Genomic DNA, 18255 nt, shown 5'->3' with positions numbered 1-18255 from the left:
ACTAGTTATTTTAGAAGCACACCCTCTGCTTACTGCTCTGTTCTTCTCTACTATAATCACTTCACCTGCAGTAACCCACATATGTGCTCTAGGTATTGAAATATACGCACTGGATCTGCAGGAGTTTATGCTGAGGTGTGCCTGTGCCATACTGTATTAAAAGCCAAAAAGTCAGAACTAACGTGAAGTAATATCCAATAATAACTACTCCTTGTTTTTCAACAGGGGTGACAGGACCTTCAGGTATACCTGGACCACCTGGTAGTCCAGGGTTTGATGGCAAACCTGGGCAAAAAGGAGAAGTTGGTCCTTATGGTCCTCCAGGTAAGACCATGAGTTCTTCAAAGTCTTGATTCCTTCACAGAAAAATAACATAGGAGATTAGGTGTGAATGTATGTAATTTCACTTCTTTAGTTATGTAGGCAGAGTACTGCTATCTCTGGAGGTAAAAGGAAACTCTCTGTATTGTAGGGCCCAGAGGATTCCCTGGTCCACCTGGCCCTGAAGGTTTGCCTGGGGCTATGGGCCCACCAGGTGCACCATCTGTTGCTCATGGCTTCCTTGTTACCAGACACAGTCAAACCACTGAAGAACCATCATGTCCATTTGGAACAAGGCTGATTTACCATGGCTACTCCTTGCTTTATGTACAAGGCAATGAAAGAGCACATGGCCAAGATCTGGGTAAGTAGAGATCAAATTTAGAATTCATTACAAACCAAATGTTTCTTTCATTTGTAGAACTGTATTGAACAAACCTGTGTAATTATTCTTGGCTAGCTGGTGCTTTATTATGCCTTCTAGGTTGGTACAAATAAAGGTTTGGTGTACAGTGGAAAGAGTGTCAGTTTACTTAAGAAGGTCTTTATCACAGCCTTTGATATGGTCATCCATAGTATCTTTGTAGTCAGATCAGTGAGATACAGGCTGGCTAAGCAGTATGATAAGGTGAGTGGAATATCAGTGGGTCCATCAAGCTCAGGTGGATGTGATCAGATGTACAAAGTCTGAGTGGTGGTTGTTGATTAGTGATGTCCCTCAGGAATTAGTACTGGGCCAGTACTGTTTAATGAATTTATTAATGACTTGAGTGATGGGACAGAGTGCACTCTCAGCGAGTTTGTGGGTAATGCCAGATTGGGAGGAATGCTTGATTCCCTAGTGGACACAGCTGCTATTCAGAGGGACCTAGCCAAGCTGGAGAAAAGGGCTGAGAAGAACCTCAAGAAGCTCAGTAAAGGCAAATGCAAAGGGGTACACCTAGAATGAAATAACCTCATGCAACAGAACAGACTGGGGACTGACTGCTATTTCCAGTAGCAGCAGTACAGACTGCTAGAAAGCTGCTTTGCAGAAAAGGACCTGGGAGCCCTGGTGAGCAACACTGAACATGAGTTAGCAGTGTGCCCTTGCAGCAACTACCCCATTCTCCACTGTCCAAGCTACTGGGCTCTATTGGCAAAAGTGCAAGCAGCAGATGGAGAGAGGTGATTCTTCCCGTCTGTTTGGCAGTTGTGAGACCACATCTGGTATATTGTGCCCAGACTTGGGCGTCCCAGAACAAGGAAGATGTTGATATACCACAGTGAATACAACAGCTAGCTACTAAAATGGTTAGTGGGGTCTGGACAGTCTGATGGAACTGGGTTTGCTCAGACTTAACAGAAATTAAGGGAGAGGCCTTTATTGCTGTCTACAGCTGTCTACAGGGAGGGTAGAGAAGATGGAGCCAAACTCTTCTCAGAGGGGCTCAGTGACAGAAGAAGCAATGGATGCAAGTATGAGAGATATTCCAGTGAAACATAAAGAAAAGCTTTTTTTACCATGCTGGTGCTTAAATGTTGGAACAGGACACCAGAGAGTTTGTTGAGTCTCTGTCTTCGGAGATATTCAGAGCTCAACTGGCGGTGGACCCAAGCAATCTGATCTAACTGTCAGGGGTTTAGGATAGATGACCTTTAGAGGTCTATTCCAACCTAAGTTATTCCATAATTCTACAGGCAAGACTGGGCTATTCCTTGCCTTGCCCTGTTCCTTCCTTATGGAGCTAAGAGGAGTCACTTCTGAGAGAACTGGGCCCTCTGGAGCAAGTGTCATCTGCTTTTTAGCTGGTCCTGGGAATATTTGTTTGGCAGTTGCAATGTTTTAACAAAAATGACTTAACAAGTAACCTTTCACTTAACATTTCAGGCACAGCAGGAAGCTGTCTTCGTAAATTTAGTACCATGCCTTTCTTATTCTGCAATATCAACAATGTATGTAACTTTGCATCAAGGAATGACTATTCTTACTGGCTGTCCACTCCTGAACCCATGCCAATGAGTATGGCTCCTATCACTGGTGATAATATCAGACCATTCATCAGCAGGTATGGTTTCAGTTCTGCTGTGTTTGTAAAATGAAGAAGCCTGTGAAAAGTGCGTATGGTACTTTATTTTTTTGGAAAAGGCTTTTAATCTGTATATTTTTATTTCCTGCTTTTAAATTTAAAGTTTGAGTTCCTTGGATGAAATGTTTCAAAGTGTGCATGTTTTCAGTTTAGACTTTGATCAAAAATAAATCCATTTTGGGGGAAACCCAAAGAAATAGAGTAGTCTATTTTGAATCTAATTGAAATGAAAAGATTTACTTTGAAATGATGTTTTGCAAAAGCTATGATGTACTTTGAAGGAGAAAAAGGTTTGAATTTATTCACAATCCTCATCCAAAACAATTCTTTTTTTGACTAGCCATAGCTAGAAGCTTTTTAGGGCTCAGTTTCCTTTTGTTTGAAAATGGTAGCATTATTTATCATACAGTAGACTGCCAGGCTTCTTCCATTGTTTTGGACATGCTGCTTGAATACAGCCATTATTGTCTGAATTAAAGGAAACAGTTGCAAAATCAATCATCTATTTTTTAATAATTCCAGATTCTCAGCTAGCATATACTGTGGCACTTATATCAGACATAACTGTTCTGCATCAGTCCAACTTGTTGAACTTTTGGTCCATTTTAAATTTTAAGGCCACTAGCAAAAACTATCCTGGCATAATATGCCCAGTGCTGAAGGCAGAGGTGTGAGCAAGAGTGTGGTGAACTGTACCATTGTCATGAGATAAGAATCTGACAAGGGAATCTCCAACTTAGAACATAAATGATAATCATTAGATATAGGCATTACTATGATTCCCATCATTGCTTCTAATCTGTATCAGCTCTTGTTGATCCCTCTTCCTGCCATATAAAGTGAAAGGGAGTGGAGATTGCTGTTATTGTTTTCTCGGGTCTGTGTATACCACCCGAGAGAAAGGACAATTCACATCATCAGTGGGTTGTAGTCTTGACGGCTTGGTACGTTCAGAAAACTATTTGGCTCTTCTGCAAAACATTTTTTATTTATTTTGCATAATACAATCCATCTTGTGTCTGCAGTTGTGCTCTGTACTCTATTTTTGGTTTAGTGCCATAGAAATTGGTATGCCTTGAAAATAAGCGGGCAGATTGAGGGCTAGATTCTCAAGAGAGACTATGGTTTTTCTCGGTCTTACTTTTTTGGTTGTTCATTGGATATGAATGGAAGGGGCTTGACTTTCAGAAGGATTCAAATGACCAGCTTCTGAAATTCATATTCCTTTTATGCCACCCCTGATCAAGCACCCAACATAACCTTTAACAATCACTTTTGAAACTCTTGCTCAAGGAGGTACCCACCAACATTTTGCCTTATCTTATGCATATAGAGTAGCTTTTGCACCATAAAAATGTATGTGTGTGTGTATGTATATGTATGTGTGTATATGGCTTTTTCTTCTTTTAGCCATAGCAGAGAGTGAGGCAATTGTAATACACATTTTTTTAAACCAGCAAGGAATCCAAAAAGACTATTCTTTCAATTTATTTTATTAGTTGAGGCTTTTAAAGCAACAGTTTTCCCTGTCCAAAAGTTGAAAAGGTGTAGAAGTGTCACTTGCTGCCTTGGGTCATGGGACTTCTTTTCATGAAAGGCCTTCCACTGAAATACCAGAAATCTCTTGAAGCAAAGCAGAGCTCCAAGAATAGAGGCAGCTTTACATTCTTTTAACTTACTCTTCCACTGATGTGTTTCTTAAAATAACTGTCTTGCTTCTGCACTAAAGATGAAGGCAGTAGGTATGAAAGCAGTCTTCACAAGTCGGAAATAGGCTTTCATTGTGAATTCCTTTGCTTCTGTGCATTTTCCAGAATCCAACTTAATCCATTTTGCACGTGATTCTTTTCAATGCTCTGATAACAGGAATCAGACTGTTTAGTTCTAAGGATCTGTTTTGAATCATTTTCATAATTGCTAACTGCAGTAGCCAATTTAGGAGTTGTACAAGGAAAAATGAATTATATCTACCAAATTCCTTATTACCAGCTCCCATATTAAAATTTCCAGGCCAACTCACTTTTTTTATCGTTCTCCTGTGAAGGCACAGTGGGTCGTTGGATTATTCGGTAACCTAGCAGTTCTGAGACACAATGAATTTATCTAAGGTAAAAGAACTGGTGCTGCATAGCTTTCTGAAGAGTTGCTTTCAAGTTCATTGTTCAAGTTACTTTGCTAGAAATCTCTTACTGGAGATAAAGACCACAAATGTAAATAAAAGCCACTTTCAAGGAAAATGCATGGGGAAGAGTCTGCATTATATTAGGTTAGCAGTGATTACCTTTGTAAGACATTTTCCAGAGAGATGGCTTTCTCTCTGGAAGTCACTCAGGGCTGTGTTTAGGATGATGAATTGCTGTTACTTGTCTCTGATCACAGTAGACCACTTTTAAGTGATACTTGCTGAGTTACGATGTATGGCTATTTGCCTCTCATGTTCAGGACATGGAGTGCTTTTAGAAACTACAGTACAAATGGGACTACAAAAAGATAAATACATTTAAATATTCAGATAAGAGGTCTCTTGTTCTTTGCTCATAGGAAAGCTAGTAGGAATGAGACTTAATAGTTAAGCTGTCCCTAAGTAAATAAGGAAAAAAAAAAAGGAACCAGTTGGTTGTTTTTCTAAATGGAACATTTTGATTTTCCTTTGTTTGTGAAGGTGACAACATTTTCTAATTCAAGATTCCTTAAAGAAAGTAACCTCTGAAAAAAGAAGAAGTATTAATCCTCAAGTGCATGTAGCTCATTCATGTCTTGGTCTTTCTAGATGCTCTGTGTGTGAAGCTCCTGCTATGGTAATAGCCGTTCACAGCCAAACAATTCAAATACCACAGTGTCCTGAAGGCTGGAGTTCACTTTGGATTGGTTACTCCTTTGTCATGGTAAGTGCACTGGGGCATACTATGAGCTGAGAAAAGCATTTGTGTCAGGCATTTGAACTACGCTCCTGCTCTGGGAAAGTTAATATCTGACTGTGTCACTTCAGGCCTTAGGAGGGCATTAGACCTCTACCTTTTCTGGTGACTTTAAAAAGATTCTGGCGAATTACTAAATGAGAATAATGCAACAGCAATTAGTTGTTCACTTCTGGGGAAATGCACACAGCTTGCTCTCTTGTTTGCAGCTCCAGCACAGGATCCAAATGCTGAATAAATGAGGAAATAAGCATAATTTTCCATTGTCCTTCTACATCTATGTTGCAGGAGCTTCCTAGAGTGGTAGCATATCAGTGCCTGTCCTCTTCCTGTTTTTTGATGAATAAGCCTTCAGTTTTCAAATGGCATTTTAGACCTTTTATCCACTTTCTTCAGCTCTGTCTGTACTAGTAAAATAAATAGGGCTAAGGAGTGGCCTGGAAGAGCTACTCTGCAGTCCTCCGTAGTGGTTAGTTGTTAGCATGCTTTCTGTCATGGTCACAGCCTGTATCAACAGCCACTCTCCCAGGCAATGTCTGGGCATGGTCTGAGAAACAGCACAGATCCAGAGCTGTTAGCACTCGGCAGTGGGAGAGAGGCCACTGTGATGTGGGGCAGGAATTTGGTTAAGCTATTCAATATAAACCATACCAGTCTGTATGCCTTCTGGGCTGGAGAGCTGGCCCTGACCTGTTGCTGGTATAGGGATAGCTACTGTCAGTCCTGAAGGATTTCTGTGGGTACAGCTGCCCTGAAGTTGATGTTGCTGGTGTGTTGTGCTGCCGCTAAGTGAGAGAACCCATTGCCACCTCTGGAGCCCTTCAGCTCCTCCTTCTTGCTCCTCCTTGAGCTGAGGGACAAAACAGCAGATGGACACAACAGAGGACAAGGAGAGGCATGTGAAGAAATATTTGTGTGAGAGAGTTAATAGATGTTGTAGCAGAAGAGGTAAAGACTCCCTCTCTGACTGATGCTTTTGTGTTTTTCTAGCACACCAGTGCTGGTGCGGAGGGCTCTGGCCAGGCCCTGGCATCCCCTGGTTCCTGCCTAGAGGAGTTTCGCAGCGCTCCCTTCATTGAATGCCATGGCCGGGGCACCTGCAATTATTACGCAAATGCTTACAGCTTCTGGCTTGCTACTATAGAGAGGAATGAGATGTTCAAGTAAGTTCATGATTTATTTATCAGTATTTGAGACTCAGTGAAGCCCTGTCAGTGTGTCAGTGATGTCAGTGAAGCCAAATAAGAGAAGTATTGTTTGAATGTAATACATGGTTCAAGTATTGGCTGTACCTCAGCCTGGTTAGTATATCCCGTTAATGATTTTCGTAACAAAAAGAAAAAAATTATAATAGCTTTTGGGGGAATCAATGAATGTATCTTCTGTTAGTGTTTACAGTGTGTCATTAGTACCTAGTGTTTTGCTTTTCAGAATAATCTAACAATGTTTGCATTTCCACTAGTTTGACTGTATTCACCAAGTCATAACTGGGATAGGCTGACGTACCGACTGAAATTAAGTTAGAATATAATATTCCTCCTAGTGGATGTTAACACATAGTAGAACCACTTGAAATTAATGCAGGTGTTGAACTAAGTGAGCTGAACAATTATTTACCTTTCCCTGATGTTGGAGGAAGTATGTCTGAATAAAATGCAGCTGAGGGCAGAGGTCTTAGGCATTTCTTCAGTACTGCTGAGGTTCTAATTTCAGGAATTAAGTGGTGGTAGGCTTTGTTCTGGTCTCCTGCACATAAGTATTTTTCAACACAGTCTAATTTGTTCCATACAAATTTTATTAATATGCTAGCATATAGACCAGTTCCCAGGTCTGGATAGCTTACCTACCTGATCAGCAGACATTCCTCTGGAGTGCAGGCAAGCATCCTCTTCCACCGCAGTCCAGGCTGCCACTGGTGGTACCCTTCATCTCCTCATGTCTTCTAGATCTGTGACTGCTCCTTAGCCTGTCTCAGTCAAAATGAAGCAGGTTGTTTAGCCAGTTTTGACTGTTTGTCTACGAGATAGTTGTCAACTGAGTAGGTAGAAAAATTGAGCACCGGGACTGATGATCACTGGGGCTGCGATAATCTCATCAGCCAGATAACCTACTACTGAAAGAGCCCATTTGCCAACACTGGGGTAAGCACTGGCTCCCTAGGAAAGAAGCAAGCTGGTCAGAGGAAAATTGAGAGGGGTCAGCACTACAGTTGTTTGTATTCATTGAGTCCTACCCAGAGACCTGTCAAATTCATACCCTTTTCTGGCTGCAAACTGTATCTGAAATTAATAAAATATTCCCAGATCAGGGGACCCATCCTACTATCATAATTCACAAATACTCTTCAGTTTCCTATAAATTCAATGTAAGCACACTTTTGTCTGAAAGTGCTTTATTTCCAGTTGCTAGGAGTAACTCCTTATGATAGGTTAGAGACTGAAGATTTTGGTTTGTCTTCCTATACGGCATCACATAATTTCCTTTGCTGGCTTTTCATTTTTCTGTGAAGTCACAAGAGTTAGCAGAAACTCCTGAACAGTCAAATGTCTTCAGTTTCTTTGCCCAATCTTTTTTTTACTACCCAAATTCCAGCATGTTTTCAAACTGCTGATTAAACAGGTAGTGTCTTCTGGTTAAGAAAATGTTCAGCCTTGTGACAGAACCAAATTCTGAAGTAACTGGAAGTGGACAATATTTAAAACTAATCTTGAGATAGTTTGTGACCAAACTTGAAAGTGAATATACATTAGAGAACTTAGGGACACCTTCTTGATTCAGCACAGCTTAAAGAGGCACTTGGCTGCAGGCAAAGTTTGCGTTGTCAATTATAAACCTGAAAACAGTTTGTATCAACAATTGTTAATGGGTCTTTTCCTTTATTTATTTTTAATAGGAAACCGACTCCCTCAACTTTGAAAGCAGGGGATCTGCGCTCAAATGTTAGCCGTTGTCAAGTCTGTATGAGAAAAACATAATGACTTTTGAATTTCAACTAATTTCACACAATATGGTGCTATTTGTTTAACAGCAATGAAGCCTAGACATATATCATATGTACCTCATTGTTGTCCAATATGAAAACAGTAAAGTGCCTTTTAGGAACTTGCATAACTAACACACACTGCTTTACTGGCCCTGTCCTTGCTGAAGAAGAAAAGAGACAACAAAGATAAGCTTCAAATGTTGACATGCCAAATGGCACTTTTGATCAAAATATATGTATTTTTTATATAAATGCAATGCACTGATAGAATAAAAAGTCAGCGTTTATCCAGAAAAAATGCAAAGGTGCTAGGAGGTATGCAGTTCTGCCTTATACTGTTTGACCCCCCTTTCTCATTCTTGTATTATATATTTAGATTCATTTTTCTTCCCCAGATAAGTTTGTTGTTACCATTATCTAGGTGTCTCAAAATCCCAAACTCTTGGGTATGTACTTATTGTTTCTGTACAAAGCAATACTAATGTAAAAAAGAGTTTTGGGATTACAGACTGTGGATAAGCAACGTGTAACCATCTTTTCACAACATAGAGTGCCATCCTGCAAACCTTTGCTTCTGTTTGTAGTCTTTAGTGCTATTGGTTTTAATGGGACTACATCTGGAAGAGATTGCCAAATTGGTTTCCTAAATAGGCAAGTAAGTGTTTCTGCTATGTTGGTACTATGCAGCTTCTTTATGCAGTAGAACAAACTTTCCTGTGGAATAAAGAATGATCCAGCAATGGTCAAGAAAAAATATATATATAAATATTTTAGTAATTTATATAGATATCAACCATTAGGCTAATCAAGCTCTGAGTTTATCATTTCAAAAAGAAGCTTACAAAAGTTTTCTTCTTTTCAGTGTCATGAATTAGATGTTAAATGCCAAAATATGATGTGAAATGTTCATTTTACATAGGCCATTTCAATGCTGAAGTTGCAGAGACTGAACCCAGGTTAATAGTTATTTGTGTTTATTATAGTAAATCCTGCTTTGAGCTTATAGTCTTTATTCTGTATTTAATATTTTTCAGGGTTTCAAACACTACTCACACACTGAATGACTTGATTTTGAAAAATACAAGGCCTTAATTTTGTTAATATTGTGCCAAAAAAATTCTTCAAAGTGTCCTCAGAAATATTTCTAAAGAATTTCTATGCAATGATACCATTGAGCACATCTGTGTCCAAAAGTGTTTTATAGACTATTGCCATGCAAACACCGAAAGATTTTTTACAAATGCCAAGGCCTTTGTGTAATTTCTTACATGTGTATTTCTTAAGAATTCAAGTTTGTAATAAAACTATTTGTGTAAAAAAACAGAAGAAAAGAAAAAGTTTTTACTAATTTGTCATTAGCATTCATTTACAGCAATGAATTAATTTTTAATAAGCCACCAATAAATGCACAAGCTTGATGCAATCCTAGATTATTTTTGTTTTGCACATCTTTCAGATGTACAAAGCACCTTCAAATGGGGAAAACAGGATACTGTATTGACACCTCTATTGTTACCTTGTAAGAACCGGTACTGGTGGACAAAACATGGGTTATGCATCTGTTACGGAAATATATTTGATATGAACATGTTACAAAAATTTGCTAACTTCATCTTAGCTCATGGGAAGCAATCAAGTTATACACATTTTTCACTCTTCCCTTGAATTTTCAATGCACAAATCAGAACTGAATTTTACAGGATAAAAATTAAAAGGTGAATCTTGGCTCTGGTTGTCTGAAGAGGAGATGGGCCATGACATATTTTCCTTGGCAAAAGCACTCAATTTGTTAATGTTTCATGTTGTTTTCCCAAATTTGTGAAGAGGCTGCTGCTGCTGTTCTGAATTCACTGTCACTTAAATTCCTTGAGGACATTGGCTGGCCAAATGACCGAGGGCCCCCGGATGGAAACTGGCCATTTCCTTTAGCACCTATCTTAACTCTCACGGAAGTTTTGACAGACAATCATTTTACTTATAAATGACCAGTCCTCACAAAGGACCCTTACCAGCTTTTAAAATACAAGAATCTGGTTATGTCGAATCAGCCTGATGCAGGGTTTTTCAAAGTGCCACGTGTTATTCAGAAGAAGACTACAGGGTGATTCCTTGTGGCATCTAGGAATAATTAAGCAGACATTCAGCCTTCTCTAACTCAGAGGATCCAAGCTGCTGCTCAGACTTTTTACTTGCATTCTGTAGCTTATCTCCTGGTCAGCTAGGGATTTAATTTGCTTTGTTCGAATTGTCTCAGAACTGCCAAACAGTTGAATTTATAAAGTCCTGCATGTATGTTTAAACCATATCTGTGCATGAGAAAACAATTCCTTTTGCTAGTGAAGGGACTCCTCACTGCAGCTGGGTGTGTACTAACCTGTGTTTTCTCAACTAGGAGCATTCTGGAAACAAGGTCCTTTGAAAATTTTCAAACACTGTTTGAACTAGAGTTTGATGTCTTATCTAGTAGCAATTATTTATTCCATAACCTCCAGCTCATAAAATTACCTAAGCCATTGTCATGCTAAAGATGCTATTTCTACTTAAGTCAGTGAGTAAACTTTTCAGTGGTTATCAAATACCAGTCTATTGATCTATTGAAATGTTGTGAATGCTAGATTTTGATGCCCTCGGTGAGGAAGAGCCCATGTACTAAAGCAGAACAAAAGTGTGAAACCCTTTCTTGCTTTCAAAAACCTGTAAGTATCCCATATTCAGTCATTTATGGCCAGCAGTGTTGCTGCAGTACAGTTCGTTGTGTGAACAGGCAACTGCAAACACATCATTTGTTAAAATTGTCTTGCATAAGCTTAAATTTCAGGAGAAAGCTTTCCTGAAGCAGTACAGCTTGTTCGGTAGGCCTGATTGTTTTTGAATGCAGTACTTGAAGGGTAACTTTCATGACCCAAATAAATACATTTCTAAGACAGCAGGTGGTGCCCGTGCTCTCTTTATGGTCAGACTGGTACTAGCAGCTTTACACTAACAAATGCCTTGGTCTTTAACCCACTAAAATGTAAAGCAGCCTGGCAGTTCTCTGTTTTCCCAAGTCTCTGTCTCTATTCTGACATGTTCTAGTCACCAGCAATTTTCCTTCTGAAATAGGAATGGAGCAGTCTTCGGTAAAAAAAAAAAAAATTAAATTTCTATACATAGATGAAATAAAAATAGAATATAATGAAATAATCCAATATATATTTTGAAGCGAATGATCTCTTAGCCTGTCTTTTCTGACAGATGTACATTTGGTTTATATCTTTTGTCCTTTCCATAGCAGTAACTTCCTTGATGAAATACACTTTTTTCTATGAAACAGGACTCCTGAGAACAATATCCCCGTACTAGGCTCCCAGAAAAGCGATTGTATTAAAGCCATACCTTTTTATGACTGAAATTGTAAAGCTGCGTGACTTTTTGAGAATTCCTTTCCTGCCTTTCATGTTTTACAAATCTTGAGTAATCTGCCCCAACTACACGAGGCAGAACATAAAGAGGTAGGACAGAGGGCCAGGCCCACGGGTCCCGGAGCACCCACTGCACCCAGTAAACAGAAAACACGGCACCTGGCACAAAGGCAGAGCCCTCACAATTTGAAGTCGCAAGTGTCTTGGTGTCTGCCTGTCTGTCCGTCCCTTGCTGGGGGAAGGATGACCGGCCATGCCCGCACTCGGACGTCAGGAGGAGTCTGGCAGCGTCCTTCCCGAGGCTGCGGCGGAGCTCCCTCTCTCGCTGCTGCTCACGTAGAACGTGACGCATTTCTACCTCTTCATACAGAAATAATCTTTATTATGAACTTCACGTTCCGAATTGGATAACACAGTGAGAGCGTGAGAGACTGGCGTGGATCCTTAAATGCATACATCAGGCTCGGGCTAATGCTGAGACCAGTGATGGTCTGGGATATAATTAATCATTATTAAGAAGTATTCAGTGGCCGCATGGAAGCATTCAGCCTCTCTGTTTTCAGGCTGAGGTAACAGTGTAAAGAGAAGGAAATCACTCCACCCATCCATTAGTTATACTATGGTTTATTTAGTATGAACTTGATATTAATTGTGAGTTTGTAATATTGAGGGGGTCTGTACAGCATAATTATGGATAAAAAATAATATGCCAACTTACTTTTAGCACTAACAGCTAGGCAAGAAGCACCACATGTTCTCTGTGAAAGTCAGAGCAACCTCAAAAAAATAATTTCCTGACAGTATGATTTTTTTTTAAACCATTCTCTTGCTTCAGAGTGTCAGAAGAAAGTCCTTCCAAAAAATGCAAGGAGGGGCATGTGTGGTTTTTGGTTATTTCTCTCTAGCAAACAATATGCTTGTTGTGTCGCTTGAGGTGTTAATACCTGTGAGAGGATAAATCAGTACTACTTCTCATGAACTCTATGGTAAAGATATTCCACCCAGCCAGGCTTTCTGACACACATTCTGTCTTCAGCTCCCACTGTAAGAGGATGTTACTCTGAGCTGAATATTCCTCCTTATATTTCAGTGTTGATTGCTACAGATATATTCCCTTCCAGCTTCTTACTGTCTTCAAACCAAAGAGAACAGAGCGTTGCTTTTATGTAAACAATCAAAAGATTTACAAATGTCTGAATCTTTTAGTTTTACATATGTTAGAGAGCTGCCTTCATTTTCCTCTGGCTATATGCAGTCAGCTATATTTATTATAATTGGCGTGCAGAGGACAGAAGACTTGACAGAGTGAAAGCTATAGATGGAACATGATCATTTGATGCTCTGTCAACTTCTGTCTCACCTAAGAAAACATGTTAAATTTCATGCAGAATTGTGGCAGCCTTCATTTGTCATCTCAGCTCCATGAAGTATGATTTACAATGTAGTAAATAAGCATGTAAAATGGCCTGGGCAGAGGAGGAGGTCCTTGTAAAACAGTTTAAAGGGCGTTGGTCAAACCTTTTTATTGTTATTAACACACAGCTTTTAGACCGGTGTAACTCACCATGTGCTTTCCCTAGAACGTACCTCTCAGGCTTGCACCAAAATGGTTCTTTCTTGCCGTCGGTTCCTGGAAGAGGTTCAAAGTGGAGAGTGCTAGCACATGCCCAGTGCTCTCTTCTGCCAAAGCTTTTATTATCTTCGTGGGCATAGTAGCTGGCAGTGGAAGATGTTCCCCTCTTCCTGTTTCCTCTAAATAATTATAGCAGCATTTTTTCCAGCCTAATTTTGGACATGAACCTGTGTGTGAGATCTGATCAAAGTGGCAACCAAATCATAGGGACTTGAAATGCAATCACATGTCAAGAATTGTTTCTGTGTACCACTTTCAAAAGCGTATCTGGGAATCCCCACATTATCCGTGATGCTCAGACACCGATTCCCAGGGGAGCCTCAGTACCTTTTGTTTTACAGTTACATCAAGAACTACCTCCCATGATCGTAGCGTGGAAGATGTGTTGCAGCATCTGTGGGAACTCTGACAGGCAAGAAGGTGAGTACCCGAGGGAAGTGAATGAAGACTCTTGGTAGCTCAACAGGCACATCTACAAACAAAATGGCTTTGCTCTCATTTCCACATAGCCTAGACTACAGCTTTTTCACAGATTGTTTTGACCACCCTTGATCAGCAGTTGGGAACTGACAGCCGCCTCTCTTCAAAGCTAATACCGTCCAGGCCTTTTAGCATCGTCCCTGAACAGAGGGAAGGACCCAGTCCAGGGCAGTGAATGATACACCCTGTCTTATTCTCAGCCCTCCCTTTCCCAGTAAAAAACACATAGAAAAGAAGTTCTGGCATTCCAATAAAAATACACTGCAGCTCTCCTCCTCCTCTGTTCAAAGGCAAATCTTACTTCAGGGAAGGATGGTGAACTCTCTAAAACTGGGGGGGGGCGGGCAGGGATCTGCAATGGAAATTTGAGAAAATATTCTCTAGATAATATATTCACATTATACCAACAGTTACGCAGACTTAAGAAAGACAATATCTGAAATGCTATAATCGCCTACAGTTATGAGGGAATTTGAGGGAACACCCTTAAAAGTGGGGATTTCTTAACAGGAAAGCTACAGAAGTTATGAAGGCCAAACTGAAAAAATATAGAAATCACACTGGCTGAGTAGACTCTCCTGAACACAACCTTACACATTTGAAATAAAAATTACATTCAGAATTGGAAGACTACTGCAATCACTAGTGGTGCGAACCAGAAGCACAGCATTTCCCGGAGGAAGGCACTGCGACCTGAGCATCACAGGTACCGAGAACTCTGCAGAGGGAGTAACTGGGATTCTGCTCAGATGCATTGCTTTGGAGCCCCTGCAAGGTTTCACCTACAACCACTTGCTTTTTCAGGGAACCAACCTAAAAAATTGAGCAGGTCCTACCAGTCAAATCCTGAGACTGTCCTTGAGGACAGTTGTGAAGAGGACCTGGAAGCTATAGCCAAGCGCTTGATTCACCACTATGAAAAAAGAGTGAGCTCTTCTGTGCAGCTTCAGTAGCAACGCATTTTTTGGTATGTTTTGTCCTGATCTATTGTAGCCAGAGAAATCTAGCCAACACGTATATTAATAACTATTAGCAAGAAGTAGGTTTCTTTCCAGAAACACACAGTACAGTGGAAATTTTTAAACTTTTTCTCCTCTTTTTCAGGCAAATTGCAGAGAATCACAGAGAGAGAGAGAGAGAAGTTTTGTAGTTGTTTGTTTGCTCTTGCAAGGCACTGAACATGACCCCTCAGGAATGTGTAGGAGAGGAAATGAAAAGCAGACGTGGGAAGCTGAAAAAGCAGCACTTCTCCTCTATCATTAAGTATATAATAAGGTAGATTACATCAGTTGTTGGCCTAGTCTCCCTGGTGAACAGGTGTCATAGATACAGCACTGTCTAATCAAATATTAACTCATCATGTGGCAGCAAGTAATAGGAGAGGGAACGTGTAAGATCATCTACCTCCTTTCACATGCAGCCAACTCTTCCGTGAGGCACTACGGTTCAGCAAAGGACATTCTTGTCATTCTTATGGAGTGAATCTAATTTTGTATAGTTGTATAGACTTGCAACAACCAATTTTTTTCTGCTTCCTGTAACAAAAGTACATTGGATACCAACGTATGAATAGCCACAAACTCAGGTAAAGGGTTATGTTTATGTACGTAGTTATAAAGTAAACCCATAGGAGTTTAGTAGTAATTATCTTCAACCATTACTTAGAATAAATTGATATACAAGGTTTTTGATTCATATATTTCTACGTTGTTTACAATTGCAAATAAATGCCATTGCTCCCATTTTACAAGCAGGAAACATGGAAGTGAAATTACATGCAGTTAGTTAGAAAAGAAGTCAGTCCTCAGCTCCTGTCCCTGCTCGATCATGGTCTGCCCCAAAGCGTCTGGCACTCCAGGACAGTGATAAAAAAAGAAATACTTGTTTAGTTTTTGAATATGCCATTGCATGTGTTAGACTTTTTACTTCAACAACCGTATATAGAATCCAGAGTTGCAGTAGTTTTAAAATGGCAGCTGGATCAGCTATGTGGGTATTGTACATAAGATGTCAAATAACATGAGAGGAGGCACCTGATGAGAGTCACTTTCTGTCTTATCAGTCACTTTCTTGGAGGAAAAGAAAGTCACTAGTGTATGGCATTCAAAGTAGAGCCTCCGAAGCAAACTAATGATAGATGAAACAAGGCAAGAAATTTTTTTCAGGAAAGACAGCGTATCACTTACTCTTTTTCTTTGGGCTCCAGGAAGAGTCATTATAGGAGAAACGATGGCTGGGAGAGGATGTTCTGGATGACCAGGTGTCCTGACATATAGACTCTTACAAGTGTGCTTCTTGATCCATCCTAGCCATCCGTTTTCCGAGATCAGAAGCCTAAAACTCCTCCACATGGTTTCAAAGGGGGGGGGCTAAAAACTCTTCCTGTTTAATAGAGAAGGGACTTAGAAAATTAGGTGTAAATTGACCATAAACTAATTCAGCCTGGAGAGTCCTTTATAACCATCAAAGAAGAGAGATTTGGAGCTGTTTTTTCAATAAAAATGTAGATGCACAAAAAATGTTAAGTGCTAAGGCCTGACAAATTTGCATAGTTATTTGGTGGGATTGCCTGAGCTGGCAGGACTGAAGAACTAAGATGCTTTCCATCCCAAGCTGTGTTAGCACTTACTGAAAAGAAATGCACAGCTGTTGGCCATATCTGCAGTTTCCTGTTATCAGATATTGCCCTTCCATGTTTTGGTGGGATTTTTATCATGAATAATATAGATACATTATCAACAGTTATTTTATATATATTTTACACCTAAGAACTATTATCCCATCATCCGTACTACTTGTCCAAAACATTATTAAAATTCAGCTGATAGGAGGGTCAACCTAATGCATAAGAGTTAAGTAGTCCTGCTGTGTAGTTTTTAATTACTCAATGAAGGTGGGAGGCACGCCAACAGCTGGGGAGATGTAGGTGTGAATTTTAGCTCTGACTCAGCTCCACCTTGAAGGGCGATACAGGTGCAGACTGTTCCCGCTCCACCCCGCTCGCTTTTGGGAAGAAGCCCAGAGGCACGGGAAGGGGTGGGCGAGCCGGCGGTGAGCCCCAGCAGGTTCCTGAGGTGGGCGGTCAGGGAGTTGGGACTGGTGGGTGGATGGATGGTGGGCTACGTTTGCTCTGGGGGTGGGACGTGGCCAAAGCGCACAGCCTGCAAACACAACGCCTGCCCCGCCGTGCAAATACAGCTGGTGTCGTCCCACCCTGCTGCTGCTCAGGTCGATGTTGGTCCACGGGAGCAGAGCCGGTGAAGCTTGAGCACCTTCAAAAATCCCTCGTGATGTATTTAAAGAGAAGGGTTCAAAACAAGCACTCCTAAGCCACCTGTTGATGATAAAGCCTTGTCAATTTATTTGAGCTTGATTGAGGCTGTCTCTGTGGGTTCTGTATTGTATCACCTTCAACATCTTTTGGATACCTTAATGTGACAGAGCCAGCGAAAGGAGGCAGTCGTCTTGAACTCTCACTTCTGGAAAGGAGAGCGGTAAGAGCTTGTCATCAGTTTTTATTAACACTAAATATTTTAGCAAGCTCTTGCCATTGTAAGTATTGTGGGGAAAACAAAGCAGTCATCTGCCTCCTCTAGCAATTTTCATAGCTCATGAGACTAATCGTTCCTGTCAGGTAGCTGGGTAGCTTTTTCATTCTTTATAGCTGACAGCCTTTGTGCATTTGGTATTGAAAGCACAGGCTTCAGCCTTATGCTACAAAGAATATCCTACACATTTTAATCACTTCCTAGAATCACTCACCTTTTGACAGAGGCACAGCACTGCACTGCAAAGCACAGAAAGGACGGCGTTGAGACTACAGGATTCTTACTCTCCAGAAGATTTGTTGGTAGTGGTGTAATGCTTTCAGTAAAAGGCATTGAGAACAGGCTCCAGTGTAATCTTGGTGAACTTGTGATCCTTACTTTTATTTCATCCTCAGTGTGTGCTGTGAGTTGATCTAGATTTAATTTTTTAAAATAGCCGTATTATTGGTGGGTCCTGGAGGGCTTGTTACAGAGAAGGAAACACAGAATAAGAATATTCTCTTGTTTTTGTAAGGAGAAGTGGAGATGCATTACCGACAGAGAGATTCTGCTGCAGTAAACTTGTACTGGTGGGACAGGTTTAAGCACTTAATCCTTTTGCTGCTCCTGTTATAACAATTCCTAGAATATGGCAACCCTAACAGGATGTTTTTCATAGAGATTAAAAAGGATTATTCATTTTAGTGACTCATCTCCAGCCAGCCCATTGTTGAAAGCTGTGGCCGATTGTACAAACAGCGTGTTTTCCTGATGAAAGGAAAGCAAATTGAAGAGACCTATTCCTTTTCAGCCACCATCTAGTCTGACCTTTGCTCTCTGTTATCAATATAACCGTTAAAAATCCCCAATCGTGTGTTAGCCCAAGCATCTGTCTCTCCCTGTCCTTTACCTCTACAGACTAC

The 18255-nt window shown here is 40.4% G+C and overlaps 1 protein-coding gene across 1 annotated transcript in view; it reads left to right on the top strand.

Moving 5' to 3' along the window:
- Window positions 1-11217, top strand: part of COL4A1 (collagen type IV alpha 1 chain) — a 127394-nt gene extending 116177 nt beyond the window's left edge. Inside the window, exons 47-52 of the mRNA XM_029998714.1 lie at window positions 226-324; window positions 473-685; window positions 2192-2369; window positions 5161-5275; window positions 6299-6471; window positions 8202-11217. Coding sequence (XP_029854574.1) covers window positions 226-324; window positions 473-685; window positions 2192-2369; window positions 5161-5275; window positions 6299-6471; window positions 8202-8283 — 860 coding nt within the window. The 3' untranslated portion in view covers window positions 8284-11217. The remainder of the gene's footprint in view (window positions 1-225; window positions 325-472; window positions 686-2191; window positions 2370-5160; window positions 5276-6298; window positions 6472-8201) is intronic.
- Window positions 11218-18255: the final 7038 nt, after the last annotated feature.

The sequence above is a fragment of the Aquila chrysaetos genome, chromosome 23, assembly GCF_900496995.4.
Source record: "Aquila chrysaetos chrysaetos chromosome 23, bAquChr1.4, whole genome shotgun sequence".
In the NCBI taxonomy this organism is placed as follows: Eukaryota; Metazoa; Chordata; class Aves; order Accipitriformes; family Accipitridae; genus Aquila; species Aquila chrysaetos.
The sequence above is the reverse complement of the archived record's forward strand: the minus strand, read 5'-3'. Positions and strand labels throughout refer to the sequence as shown.